Here is a 13,807-nt window from a genome sequence, read left to right on the forward strand (position 1 = left end):
GTGTCGGTGGTGGCAGGCCCGGCCGCCACACTGGAGGCGCGGGCCCCGCTGGAGAGCCTGGGGCTGGTATGGATGGTGGCGATCGCGCTGGGCGCCCTGTGCCTGGTTCTGCTGCTGGTGGTGCTGTCCCTGCGGCGCCGGCTGCGGGAGGAGCTGGCCAAGGGCACCAAAGCTGTGGAGAGCACCCTGGTGTACCCCATTGAGTTGCCCAAGGAGCCCCCCAGCCCCAAGTTCGTTCCCAGCGCCACCTCGGACTCGGATGAGAAGCTCTGGGACCCGGCCAGCTACTACTACTCGGATGGCTCCCTCAAGATCGTGCCAGGCCACGCCGTGTGCCAAAACGGCTCAGCCACACCCTCGTCCCCCACCAATGGCATCCCCGGGCAGCCCCTGGCCTCCCCGCCCCCGCACTCGCCCAACCGCATCCACCTGGGCAGCGTCCGCGGCTCCTCCTCCAACGGCTACATCCGCCTGCAGCTGGGCGCCGAGGAGCGGCCCGGCTACAGCGACCTGGCTGAGGAGCTACGCCGCAAGCTCCAGCAGCGCCAGGCACTGCCCGACTCCAACCCCGAGGAGTCCTCAGTGTGAGCCCAGGGTTGCGGGCCTCTGACGCAGGCACAGCTACCTCAGACCCAGTTGGGGGCACCGGGCTCCCCTGCCCTGCCCAGCCAGGACGCACGTGGGACCCTTTTTCTAACGACCCCGGTGGATTTTGATCCCCCCGCGGCCGCTGTCCGTATTTCAGTGGATCGGGCCCATTCCGGAGCCCGCCTGGGCCCTGGGAACGGCTGGTTGGGATGTATGGCAGGTCCTGGATGGACGGACAGAGGGGATGCACGAGTCTGCCCCGGATCCTGGATGGATGGAGCCTACTTAGGACCTGGTGCCTGGAGCAGATGCGGGTGGGATTTTGGAGGCCAGCTCGCCCGAGAGGCACAGCCTGGTGCTGTTGGCTGCTGGTTGGATCCCCCTTGTGACAGCGCTATCCGGTGGGCTCCTGGGGTGGCCACTGGCATGTGGATTCCTTCACCCACTGCTGGGTGGGAGCGAGGGCAGGCCCAGAGCTGACACAAGGCACCCTCCCAGTAATGCTGGGCAGGACTGCATTGCATGCTGGGAACAGGGCACCTGTCCCCATTACCTGTGGGCTGCAGTCCCTGAGGGGGGGGGAGGGGGATTTGGCTCTGGCCTTCTCCCTGCCCCCCCGAAGGTGGTGCCCTATGGCCTGCATGCTGGTGATGGGCCAATGGTGTCCTTGTGCCCGGGGGGTGTGTGTGTGTGCGGGGGAAAAGGGGGGGGGTGCCCCCTGGGGGTCCCCCCCCCCCCCCGGCCAGCTCAAACCACAGAGATGGACTTGGTGACTTTTCCACACCCCCTCTCCGAGGGGTGGAGGATTTGGGGTGGGGGGTACCAGCGTAAATACCCCCCCACACCTCACCTGGGTCCCTGCCTCTTGGCCAAGCCAGTTCCTGCCCCAGCTACCCCCGATCCCGCACGCCAGCTGCCTCCCCACCCCCTTATCAGTGTAAATAAGCAGCAAGGACCCCCTGACCCCAGTGTAATTTATTTGTTATTGAAATATATTTATTGGCTGTAAATACTGGAGTATTTTTATATTAATAATAAAAGGGAGAGAAACTCNGGGGGATTTGGCTCTGGCCTTCTCCCTGCCCCCCCGAAGGTGGTGCCCTATGGCCTGCATGCTGGTGATGGGCCAATGGTGTCCTTGTGCCCGGGGGGTGTGTGTGTGTGCGGGGGAAAAGGGGGGGGGTGCCCCCTGGGGGTCCCCCCCCCCCCCCGGCCAGCTCAAACCACAGAGATGGACTTGGTGACTTTTCCACACCCCCTCTCCGAGGGGTGGAGGATTTGGGGTGGGGGGTACCAGCGTAAATACCCCCCCCACCTCACCTGGGTCCCTGCCTCTTGGCCAAGCCAGTTCCTGCCCCAGCTACCCCCGATCCTGCACGCCAGCTGCCTCCCCACCCCCTTATCAGTGTAAATAAGCAGCAAGGACCCCCTGACCCCAGTGTAATTTATTTGTTATTGAAATATATTTATTGGCTGTAAATACTGGAGTATTTTTATATTAATAATAAAAGGGAGAGAAACTCCAGCTGGTGCCTGTTGCCTTGTGGGAGGGGAGGGTGGGGCTGGTGCCCTCGCTTGGTGCCGGCAGATGCTGTATTCTGTGCCTGGCTCTACTGGGGTGGGGGTCAGTGTGGAGGTGGGCAGTTGGGCTGAGTTGGGGGGGGACAGCACTGGGCGTTTTGTAGCTAGCGCTGCCCACTGCATGCGCGCGCGCACACACTCACCCCCCCCGGCACTGAGCTGTGGCCTGGGGCTTGGCCCCCAACCTGATCTCCCACCTAGTAGGCCCTGCACCCCCTGCCCGAAGTGTCTGGGCCACAGCGCGGGAGCCCTGCCCTGACTGGGGGAGGGCTGTTCCCGGCCCCCGCCTGTGAGCTCATGGAAAAAGAAGCAGGCGGGCTATAAAAGGGCATTGAGTCTTCCCGGAGTGGAAAAAACTCCGTGCTCCCCTGGGAGCTGGCCTCCCTGCCAAGGGGAAGGGGGGCCCCCCGCCGGGCCTGGAGTGCTCTTAAAGCAGCAGGCCCAGGGTCTCTGCCTAATCCGGGCTGGGGGGGGGTGGGAGGTTTCTGTGGTTTGGGGGGAGCCTCTTGCAGCTTTTTCTCCCACCCCTCTTGGGATCAGCGCATGGGCTGGCTGGGGTCCCTCCCCCAACATAAGCCAGGACCCCCGGGTTTCATCTGCTCTGGCACTGCTGCTGTGTGCCCAGGCTCACGTCCCTATGGAGATTTCATCAGAGTAGCAGACGTGTTAGTCTGTATCCGCAAAAAGAACAGGAGTACTTGGGGCACCTTAGAGACTAACAAATTTAGATGCTCTAATAAATTTGTTAGTCTCTAAGGTGCCACAAGTACTCCTGTCCTTATGGAGAGGGGCCTGATCCTGCTGCAGCCCCATGAGGACAGGCACGTGTGGATCTGTGCTGTGCTCTGCCTACCCTGGGGCATCAGGCTAGGGCTCAGGGCACCCCACTGATCATCTCACTCGCTGGCACTTGAACCCTCCCCTCCTGCCGGCTTAGTCCCAGCATCCCTGCCTGCAGGCGCCTCTCAGAACTGTGCCCCCCCACCCCCAGTATGTGACAAGCTCTGCCTTGAAAGCCACAGGCCTTCCCTTTGCCAGGGTGGTGATGTTTGTACCCAAACCCCAGAGCCTGAGAGATTCCCCCAGTCTCCCTCCTGCCTAGCTCTGCCTCACGCTCTCACTAAAGCACAGGTGCCGCTTCGAACATTCGCTGCCACCTTGTCACTGTCCAGGTGAGCTGAAGCCAGAGCCAGTGCTAATCTGCTTAACCCTCTAGGGGCAGAGCTAGTCAGGCTTCCTGGGCAGGGCCAGCGCCCCGCTCACTGGAGGGGTGATGTGAAAGTGGGGGAGGGGGTTGGCACCTGGCCAGGTTCCCCCAGGAGCAGCCCCAGGAGTCTGGCCAGAGGCTCGGTCCCTGTTGACAGCTGTCTGCTTTGTGGGGCTTCAGCAGGGCTGCCCCAGCGCTGGCTGCTCTCGGGGCTGGCTGGGCTGGCTGGCCTGAGCCCCAGTCGATCCCAGTTAAATCCACACAAACAACCGGGCCCTTTCTCACCAGTCTGACTCCCCTGTAGTCCAGGGGTTGGCAACCTCTCCGAAGCGGTGTCCCAACTCTTCATTTATTCATGGTAATTTAAGGTTTCTCGGGTGGATAATACATTTTACATTTACAGGGGCCAGCAGCGGGCTGAGTGGGGTTGATGGCCGGGACCAGGGCTCGGCAGCAGTGTGCCACAGTAAATCAGCTTGCATGCCGCCTTTGGCATGTGTGCCATAGGTTGCCGACCCCTGCGTAGTCCAAGCTGTGCAGCGTCCGTGGGGACTGGTGTGATCCTGCTGGGGGCGCCATGAGCTCAGGGCCCTTCCCTACCCCACCCCCAGGCCCTGGCCCCTAGGTATGGATGGGGCTATCCTGGCCCCCTGTAGGCCAGTGCCATAGCGCCCCCTTGTGGTGGGGGAAAGAGCTGGTACTATTGAGCCTTTGCTGGAGGAGCAGTGGACCCTGGCTAGCCCCTGGGGCAGGGGCTGGGGGGGCATGTGCCATGTTGGGCCCAGGCAAGGGGTCTGCTTTCTCTAGCCCTTTGGCAGTGGGGTAGGGGTGCTCCGTGGGGCTGGGGGGGGAGGATCACAGTTCCTGTACTGCAGGGAGCCCTTCCCGGCCGGGCGGCTCCTTCCCATGGCCGTGCAGCACCAGGACTCGCTCTCAAGTCCTGGCTCCATGTCTTTGCTAATTAATTACCAGAAACAGCTGGAGAAAGCAGAGCCAGCAAAGGGGTGTGTGTGTGTGTGCATGGGCCATCCCTCCCCCCCCCCCCCCCCGCCGGAGAACTGCCCACACCGCTTCCCTCATCACTGATCCTCATGGGAGCGTAGCATTGCTCCTCCCGCCCACCCCTTATAGCTGGGGAAACCGAGGCAGAGCCAGCTCAGGCCACCCAGCATGTTGGCACCCAAGCTAAGAGGAGATCCCAGGAACCCTGACTCCTAGCCCTGCCTCAGAGCAGGTGGCTGGGTCAGTCCTTGCCTGTGGCCATGCGAGGGGCTGCTCCCGCTCCAGGCATGCAGCACAGCGGATGTGGCCACGCTGGGCCCTTGCCAGTTGCAGCACAGTGGCCAGGGGATGTGTCAAGGAGGAGTGGGAGGGAAGGAGGAAGGAGCTGCCAGGAAGCCTGGGCTGTGGGGACAGAACTGGGTAGGCTGGGAGCTGGCCAGCCCCAGAGGGCTGGGGGGAGCTGTGGCCTGAGGCCAGGTCCCCCCTCACCCTCCCAATGAGGGGCTCACCAGCACAGCGCTGGGTCCTGCCAGTGGGGTTTTGCTGGGCCTGCTCTCAGAGCCCCAGGTTGGTGGGTGTGGTGCTGCCTGGCCAGCGGGTGGTGGCTATGCCAGGGGCCCGGGACAGGCTCCCACGGACCGCTCCCCGAACCCGAGAGTGGCTTTGGGCCGTCCCGTGGTGGCTCTGCCTGTGCACGTCCTCGCTGGCTCTTCATCTTCCTGCCCTGAGGAGAACTTCTGGGAAGCAGCTTGTGTAACAGCGGCGTGTCCCGGGGCTGGGCCGCTCCCCCTAGCCCTGCAAGGGGTGACCTTCCCACGGGGCTGCCCCTCGGCAGGCAGATCACCCCTCTGCCAGCTGGGGTTCTGGCGCGGGTGGGCCAACAGGCCAGCCTGGCACCCCAGTGTTTCTAGGGAGACCCCAGCACGGGTCGGTCCATAGGGTGCTGGGGAGGGGCAGGGGCACCTGTTGCCATCTGGGGGGCCTTTCCTGCCAGCCCCCTCCCGCCTTGCAAGGGTTAATGAATTCAGCCCCCCCACATTGTACTCCTGGGGACACTGGGGGGCCTGGCCAGTGGCTGCAGCGCCCTCTGCTGTCTCAGACGGCGCCCACAGCTGGATGCGCTCGCATGTGAAATTTCCATGGGGAAATTCCAGTCTCCTGCCCCTCTCTGCCATCGGGCCTGCTGCCAGCCTGATCCCAGAGTTGCTCAGTCAGGGGAGGGGGGAATGTGACAGGGCCCCGAGCCCAGCGACGTACTAGCGTGCGTCAGACCCGGCCCAGGCCCAGCCCACTAAGGAAAACAAACACGAGCTCGTCTGGGAAAAGAACTGTCCCAGAAAGAGTGCCGGCCCCGTTCCCAGCCTTTCCCACAGCAGCGGGCTGGGCCCACCCGGCCCCTCAGAGTGCAGGGGGCAGCGCTGGGAATCCTGGAGCGCAGCTTGGCCGCTGTCCAGCTGGCAGGGCTGGGGGAGGGAGATGGGGTCAGGGCGGCCATGTGAGACCCAGGGATAGGGTCACAGGTTTTCCCAGCACTGGTGCCTGGCTCAGTGGAGCTGGGCCCAGTCCCCAAAGGAGACACAGGGATTATGCTTGATTATAGGAAATGGGGCTGCAGAGCCCCCCGATCCCCCGGGAAAGCACCAAGGGGCCGTGTTCTCTCCGTGGCTTCTCTGGCCAGCCTGCTCCTCCCACGCTGCTGCCCTGGACCCTTGGCCCGAGGCTGGGCCATTCAGCTGTGCTGTCCCCTGGACCCATGGCAATCTGGGGCGCTCGTTCCTTCACGGCCACCCCACGCAGGAAGAAGCTTCATGAGGAGGAAAGAGACAGCAGCAATCGTGTATAATGGTTAGCGCATGGGGCTGGGTATCAGGACGCCTGGGTTCTATTCCCCGTGCTGGGAGGGGGGGTGTACTTTAGTGGTTAGCACAGGAGAGAGAGTCAGGACTCTTGGGCTTTATCCCCAGCTCTGCCACTGACTTTGGCTGACCTTGGGCAAGTCCTTTCCCCTTGCTGTGCCTCAGTTTCCACAGCTGTGAACTGGGACTAACAATACTGACTCCGCTTTGCAAAGTGCTTTGAGTCCGTCCGTCCGTCGTCCCCCCCCCCCCCCCCCCCCCCCGCTTGGAGGAGCTAGCGCAATCATGGCTAGGGGCTGGAGCAGGGCTAGGAGTCAGGACTCCTGGGTTCTATGCCAGGGCAGGGTGTCAGGTTCGAGTCTCAGTTTTTCCAGTCACTGGCAATCTTGCGTGTCCCAGGTGAATCGGTGACCCCATGCCAGGGGCAGGGGGAGGCTCTGCCTGGCCGCTGCTTCCTGGCACTGCCAGGTCAGGTCCTTTCCCCTGGAGGAATTCGGCTCAAGGGAGAGGCAGCTCTTCGGGGGAGCCCGGCTCTGCTCTCATGGCCCCAGCTTCCCAGCCTGGGAAAGGGCAGCTCCTCGGGGCTGGGTTATGCAGCCCTGCATGAATGGGAAGCTGACGCAGGGGCTGGCTGCTGGGACGTCACCTTCAGGCTACGTGCTGCAGCTCAGCGTGGGAAAGGCCAGATCCCCCCGAGCCAGCCGGCCAGCCCCCCACGAGCCCCGATGGGAACCTGGGCGGTGATGCCAGCACAGGCTGCCCCGGGGAAGAACAGCCTCCTCCTGCGGCCCAGGGGCACGTGCAATCTCTCCAGGAGCGGCCTGGCTGACCCTTTCTTGGGCGGGGGAGGAATGGATCATCTCCAGCGTGGCCTTTCCTCAGAGCCCCCCAATGCCAGGGCTCCCCGGAGGGCTGCGAGCGGCGCAGGGGGACTGGAGACCCGTGCTGGGTCACCAAGGTTGGAATGTGCCCAGTGAAGATCCTTCCCCTCTGGGCCCTTCCCAGCCCACCCCAGAGCTGCTGGTGGCCCACAAGAAGCGTGTCACCCTGGCGGTTCAGGCCCATGGGTGCAGTTGGGTCTCAGCCAGGGCCTCGGCCCTTTGGGGGGGGGGGGTCAGAAATCCTCCCCCTTTCCCCCCGCAGCCACCTCCTGAGAGGCGTCTCTTGTTTACAATGGGCTGGACCGGCCCACAAAGTACCCACAATGCATCGCTCAGCCCTCCTGTCCCGGCTGGCACGGCCGGGCCCTATGGGAATTGCTGCAGTCAACAAGCTGCACTGGCCTGTTGCCATGTGGAGCAGCTGGCACCTGCATGCAGCACCTGGGGGGTGAAGTTCCCCGCCCTTCCCTGGCACCGGGCACCGTGGGAGCGGTTTGGCAGGCTCCAGCAGGGGCGACAAGCAGGTTCCTATAACGCCACTGATCAGAGAAGGGCCCAGCCCAGTTCCAGAGCCTGCACCTCCTCCGCTGTTCCCCTTGGCACCCCCGCCACGGCCATCAGCCAGAAACCATTGCAATCCAGCCTGCATCCTGGGACACAGCCAGGGCTGGCCTTCCACCCTCTCCCAGAGTTGCATTAGCCCAACCCCAAGATGAATTGCCCTGTATTAGAGCTGCACCTAGCGGTCCCGGGGGAGATCAGGGGCCTGTTGAGCCAGGCCCTGCACAAACAGAGTGAGAGACAGAGCCTGCCCAAAGCCATGTAAACCAGAGAGATGGGGAAGGTTCATTAGCCCCATTCTAGAGGGGGAAACTGAAGCAGAGAGGGGCACTGACCGGTCCAGGGTCACCCAGCAAGTCCACGGAAGAGCTGAGAATTGCAACCGTAACACCTCCCCCTGGGGCTCCATGTCAGGGGACGTGCTCCAAGCTCCAGCCACAACAGTGCCAGTGGCTGCCTGGCCTCCCGCTCACCCCGGGCTGCAATCTGAGGGCCTGGCTGGGCCACGCCAGCACCGAGGAGGGAGCCAGTGCCGGATGTGAGCAGCAGCCCACTGCTCTGAACAGAGGCTGTAATTAAGCCAGGGAGCTCCAAAATGAAAGACACCCGGGCTGCATCTGGCCAGGGCTGCCTGTCATTTGGGGTCAGGGCTCTCCCCTAATGGGAAGGCTAGTGGGTTAATTTCAGGGTGCACTTGGGCAGTGTGCAGGGAGCACAGGGCATCAGCTGCAGAGGGGGCCAGCCAAGACGCTGGGAGGGGGAGCCCCACCTCACGTGGGGTTACCAAACCACGCCAATCGCTGCTGACCCTGCATAGGACAAGCCACTCCCTGTGTGCCCCAGGGGTCACCGGCCAGATGGGATAAGGCCCATGCTACAAGAACCCTGGGGCAGGGGCCTTGCCTGCCTGGGGGTGATCTGAGCCATCCCACCGTGTTTGGCTCAGGCCCATCTGGTGGAGGCGTGCGTTCGGTGAGTTGGGGAAGGCTTGGCCCAGCTCCCAGGTGCGCCATCCCAACCCTCCCCCTGGTAATTTACCCTGATGGGCAGGGCTGCGGGGCTGGAGCTGGAGCTGGCTGTTGGGGAGTTGGCATGGCTCTCTAGCACGTCTGTGCCCAAGCTGGGAGCGCTGCTGGCAGGAGGGCGGGAAGCTGTGGGCAGCAGGCAGGGCTGGGATCCTGCTCTGGAGGGAGGCCAAGGACAGGTTGTAATGCAGCCACCTGGACGGACCAGGTGTATGAGCATGGCCTGCTCCGGGCGGGGGGGCTGGGAACTGCAGAGCGACCTTTCAAAGGAAAGAGCTGTGTGTGGAGCTTGTGCCATGGGTCTGCAGGGCAGGGGAGCAGAGAGAGGGGGGGGCTGTAAATTAGAGGGGCCTCCCCTGCTCCCCCTGGAGCTTTTTCCCCTGCTTGTCCCCAGGCCCCGAGGCTCGCTTTGCCCCAGGCAGTGTGGACGCCTGGTGCTTTGGGGTGGGGGGCTAGTGAGAGGGGCTCCTAGCACTCCTTGTGGTATGGGGGCGGGGCTCTCCTCCATCCCCATCAAGACCTGCTGGGACCTGAGTGTCTGGACTGGAGTGAAGGTGGGGGTGGAAGGTTCCAGCCCGATCAAAGCCCCTGCCTGGGTTACTGGGTTACCGTGTTTCCTGGGTGCCCCTCACAGCCAGCGGGGAAATCGGCTGCCACCTGCCAGGCTCTCCCAGCACTGGCTCCTTTCGGAGGTCGCTGACCCGGAAAGCTGCCAGGTGCTCAGTGCCCATGGCGACGGGCTCAGGATTGTCCCGCATGTTCCTGTGGCCGCTCTACTGGGAGAGTGGCCGTGGGGACAGGATGTGGGGGCCACAACCCCCCTGTCCCAGCAGGAACCCTGGGGCCGGTAGCCGTGGCAGGGCTGGAGCCTAGGTCTCAGACTCCCAGCCTGGCACCAGGATGGCTCTTTGCACCCTGGGACATGTCTCTGGACATCACCCTTCCCTGCGCTGCCCCATGCCAGCATCCTGCGGGTGCTGCCCTGCCCAGATCATGCCCCCGTGTGCCCAGCGCAGAGCTGCCCAGCCGCAGGTGAGGCCTGTACGCCCCCTTGATGCAGCGTGTCCGGCCGGGCTCAGCCTGGGCGAAGGCGCCCGGGGCCTGGCACCACTGGGCTGGCAACCCAGGCACAGAGACCAGGACACCCAGGCACGGCCGAGGGGGAGCCGGTCCCCTGCCCCCCGGGGCGCACGTGGGAGGAGCCTGGCCTGGCTGTGCCCCCCGCACCCTGCGCTTCGGGCGCCCCCTGGCGGCTCCGCGCTGCCAGCGCGCCCGGGGAACCGGCCGGGGGGCGGGATCTCGGCACCCAGCGGGAGCCCGGGGCCGGTCAAACGCGGGTCGNGACTCCCTGGGACACCTGCTGCAGGGTGACAGTGACCCGAGTGTGCTGGGTCTCAGTTCCCTGTGGGCAGATGCCTTCATGGTAGGAGCTGCTCTCTGGAGGGTCCTGACCAGCCCTGAGCCCGCAGCCTCAGTGGAGCGGCCCCAGGGTCAATGTGTCGCCCTGGGGCAGGGTGAGACCATGGTGGGAGGGGGTATGGGGTGAGCACCAGTGGGGCCGGGGCTGGACTCACGTGGAAAGCTGCGGCCCCATAACCGCCCTGTCAGTCAGACTCACCCAGGTGCAAGGGAAGGGGCATGAGGGCACCGGGCACTTGGGGGAGGAGGGTTCTCAGCAGCAGGTGCCCCTGGTGCCAGCTGGCTGGGTTCAAAGGGGAGAGTGAGATGGGATCCAGCCTTGTGATCTCGTTGCCTGGCCCCCACCCACCTATGCCAGCTCAGATAGAGAGGGGATTGACTCCAGGCAGCTGACCTGGCACGTGTCTGTGTGCGGGCGCTCTTAAATCCGTGTCCATCTGCCTGAGCGCAGGTCCAAGGAGAACCCCCGGGGCTGGGCCCACGCAGGCCACGACTCGCACCCATTGAGCTAAATCTGCTCTCCCCGGTGTGACATCTGCGTGTAGACAAGGCCTGAGATTTAATGAACTGGCTGAGGGCTTGGCTGGGAGATCTCGTGGTGGAGGACTGGTTGGATTCCCTAGGGGATGCTGTTCCCCTGGGGGAGAGCGGGCGAGCGTTACCTACCCAAGGCCTCAGTGCTGTGTGCCAATTCCCTGCATGGTGCTAAAATGCCATGACTTGGGTGGGGTATTAAATGGAGGTTCTTAAACAGCTAGATCCCCTGGAAACTTGTTTTGTGAGCTGGGCTGTGTCCCTCCCCAGAGCCAGCTGCACTTCAGCGTCCTTGGGCTGGGTGTGCAGTGGGCTTTGAGGCGTGGGGGGCAGAAAGACCTGTGTGTGTGCAGAGGTGGCTCCTGAGGCACCCTCTTCCCTGTGTTTCAAAGCACTACGCCAGCCGCAATGGGCACGGCGCCATCTGCCAGTTCCTGCTGCAGAGTGGGGCCCGGTGCAACGCCCAGACCCACGGCGGGGCCACTGCCCTGCACCGAGCCAGCTACTGCGGCCACGTGGACGTGGCCAGGCTGCTGCTGGCCCATGGAGCCGACCCCGGCATCGCGGATGACGACGGCATGACAAGTTTGCATAAGGTGCGGTACTGGGGCCCCTTCCTCCACTTTCCCCGTGTCCTTCCCTGTTGCTGGCGGGGGTCTCAGTGCACACTGCTGCCCCCTGCAGGCAGACCTGTCCCAGCAGATGTCGCTCGCCCTCTGCTGGCTGGAGCAGACAATGCCACCCCGTTCCTGCATCCAGGAAAGTTCTGCTCTAGCTCCTGTTCGCGGAGCAGTGGGCTGCAGTTCTGTTCCCAGGGCCGAGGTGGTTCGATTGGAGGCTGTGGGCGAGGGGGCTGCAGAGTCAGTGCCCTGTCCTGCACCTCAGCTGGGCCCTGGTCCTCCCCTTTGCTGACAGGAGACGTCTCCTTCCTCCCTGGGCATCCTGGTCTAGCGAATACTCCCCTAGGGTCTGTGCCGTACCCTGCCCCCCGCCCCCTGGGAGCGTGCCACCCATCCCCCCGCCCCACGGGAGCATGCCCTCCACCCTCACTCCTGCTCTCCTTTCGCAGGCTGCCGAGGGAGGCCACCGTGAGCTCTGTGAGCTCTTGCTGCAGCACAGCCCGGGACTGAAGGGCGTCCAGGACAGAAGGGCTAGGAGAGCATGTGACCTGGTCCCCAGCAGCGGTGCCTTGCGGGACCTCCTGGAGACCTGAGAGCAGCGGGTGGGGGGTGGCCCTGTGCCAGGATGCGCTGGGCTTTGTCTCCCCCTCTTGGTCTGCAGTGGGATTGCAGCACCCTGGGCTCTGAGCTTGCAGCCCTGGGGTGATCTGGGCGCACGCCCCACTGGGTGGCTGCTCTGGGGAGCCTGCTGCAGCGGCGGGAGAGGGAAACGGGCAGAGTTGGGCAGGGAAAAGGAAGGAGTCGCTATAAACCCTGTGCCGGTGTCACTGACAGGCAGGAGCCCACCCAGGGGCTGAGATCAAGGGGACTCCAGCGACACTGCAGGACACCAGGGTTCCTGGGCTCCCAGCCTGCATTGCTGGGGTCCCCATTCGGGGCTCCCAACGTGCTGACCTGGCCTCCACAGGCAGGGAAGAGGCTGCTGGCTCCATGCTCAGGCAGCTGCAGTGGCTGGTGGCGGGGTGGCACTCTGGGGGGCAGGGGTCTGTGCCCAGCCCTCTGCATGGGCCAGGCACCACTGCCCAGGGCCACACGTCTGGCAGGAAACTGAGGCAGCCATGTTGGTTGTGGGCATTGCCCAGAGCTATTGGTCTCCGCTGGGAAGGCAGAGGCACTAGCTACGCACGACCGGTGTGTCCTGGTCCGGTTTGCTCGCCACCACAGACCCCACCCAGCAGAGCTGCAGGCTCCCAATCCCTGGGAGGAGGAGTCTGGCTGGGGTGAAGGCCAGTGGCCTGCTCTGTGCCCAGAGCAGAGGGCAGCGTGGTGTCCTCTGCTGGGATTTCTGGCCTGGTGAAGGCTGCCGGGGGCTCCTCTCTGTAACCCTGAGCTGGAGGGAGAAGCAGGGGGGTGGGATAGGATGTCACCTCTTGCAGGGCTATTTCAGTCCTTGGCACTGAGCTGGGGAACTGGAGCCCCCAAGGATCTGGTGACAGGATGTCGGGCATCAGCACCATTAACTCTTCCCTGCCTAGTCCCCTGCCCTGTCTGTGGGCTGGTGGCCCTGGCTGCTAGGGGCTGGTCTCTGGGGTCTGGCAGGGCGTGTCTGCCCTCTGCTGGGGAAGAGAGGTTAGTGCCCACCCAGCCCTGTGTTGCCCCCTCCACTATCCACTTGCTGTTCTGCCCAGCCCTCGCCACAAGCCCTGTGAGCCTGTTTCTGGCAGGAAGCAGGGTGGGGGTGGGATCCTACCATCCCCACTTGCCCGCAGCTGGATTGGAGGGGAGTCCAGACCCCTCCCCATCTATTGCACAGTGATCTGGCTGGGGACGGGGTGGCTTCTTCTATGCCTCCCTTACATGCTAAAGGGACCCCCCACCAACATAGGCCCATAGAAAGCCACCCCTCCCACCCATCCCCAGTGCTAAGCAGAGGTTTGGGGGGGGGGGCTGCCCCACCCTGTCTCCCAGGAAGGGTCCAGCAGAGTCCCCCCAAGCTGGGATTAGTGGACACTGCATGAGGAGGCGCAGGGGCTAGAACATGGATGCTGGGCCTCAGTGATGGGCAGCAGCATCACAGGCAGCGGGCCCAGTACTGCTCTATGGGGGAGAGTGCCCCCTGCTGCACGCCTGCCCTGCTCCCCCAGCATAGCGCCTCCTAGTGCCAGCACTGACCTACAGGGGAAAGTGCCCCTTGCTGCATGCCTGCCCTGCTCCCCACAGCACAGCGCCCCCTAGGGACACACTAGGGCCAGCACTGACTGGCCAGACCCCTGCTGAGCCCCCCCACTCCCTGCAGTGTATAGTGTCCTTGGGAGGTGCCCTGTTTCTGGGGGGGTGGGGGACATGCTCGCAGAGCATAAATTCATAATAAATCCCTCACAAACTGCCCTGTCCCTTTTTTGTACAAACTCGCCCTGACTCCCCTACCCAGAGAGGGGAGTAGTGTGGGGCAGGGACTGTCTCTGTTCTGTGCCTGTGCAGCGCCTGGTGGGGGGCGGGCCAGGGCTGGGCACGTCGGCTGGTCCCCAGGCCC

General features: G+C 64.0%; 1 protein-coding gene across 1 annotated transcript; it reads left to right on the top strand.

The window, feature by feature from the left end:
* Positions 1–9,601: 9,601 nt before the first annotated feature.
* Positions 9,602–13,660, top strand: ANKRD39 (ankyrin repeat domain 39). Its single transcript, XM_034759523.1, has 3 exons — positions 9,602–9,733; positions 11,047–11,250; positions 11,724–13,660. The coding sequence occupies exons 1-3, from the start codon at positions 9,602–9,604 to the stop codon at positions 11,865–11,867; spliced, it is 480 nt and encodes a 159-aa protein (XP_034615414.1). The 3' UTR covers positions 11,868–13,660.
* The last annotated feature ends 147 nt before the right edge of the window (positions 13,661–13,807 follow it).

This window comes from Trachemys scripta, chromosome 2 (genome assembly GCF_013100865.1).
Source record: "Trachemys scripta elegans isolate TJP31775 chromosome 2, CAS_Tse_1.0, whole genome shotgun sequence".
NCBI classification, from domain to species: domain Eukaryota; kingdom Metazoa; phylum Chordata; order Testudines; family Emydidae; genus Trachemys; species Trachemys scripta.

Excerpts from the sequence above, each read along its gene's own strand:
- ANKRD39 (XM_034759523.1), top strand. The coding sequence starts at position 9,602 with ATGGCTCTTTGCACCCTGGGACATGTCTCTGGACATCACCCTTCCCTG. Across the intron at positions 9,734-11,046 it reads GCAGAGCTGCCCAGCCGCAG|CACTACGCCAGCCGCAATGG; the intron begins GTGAGGCCTGTA and ends TGTGTTTCAAAG. Across the intron at positions 11,251-11,723 it reads GCATGACAAGTTTGCATAAG|GCTGCCGAGGGAGGCCACCG; the intron begins GTGCGGTACTGG and ends CTCCTTTCGCAG.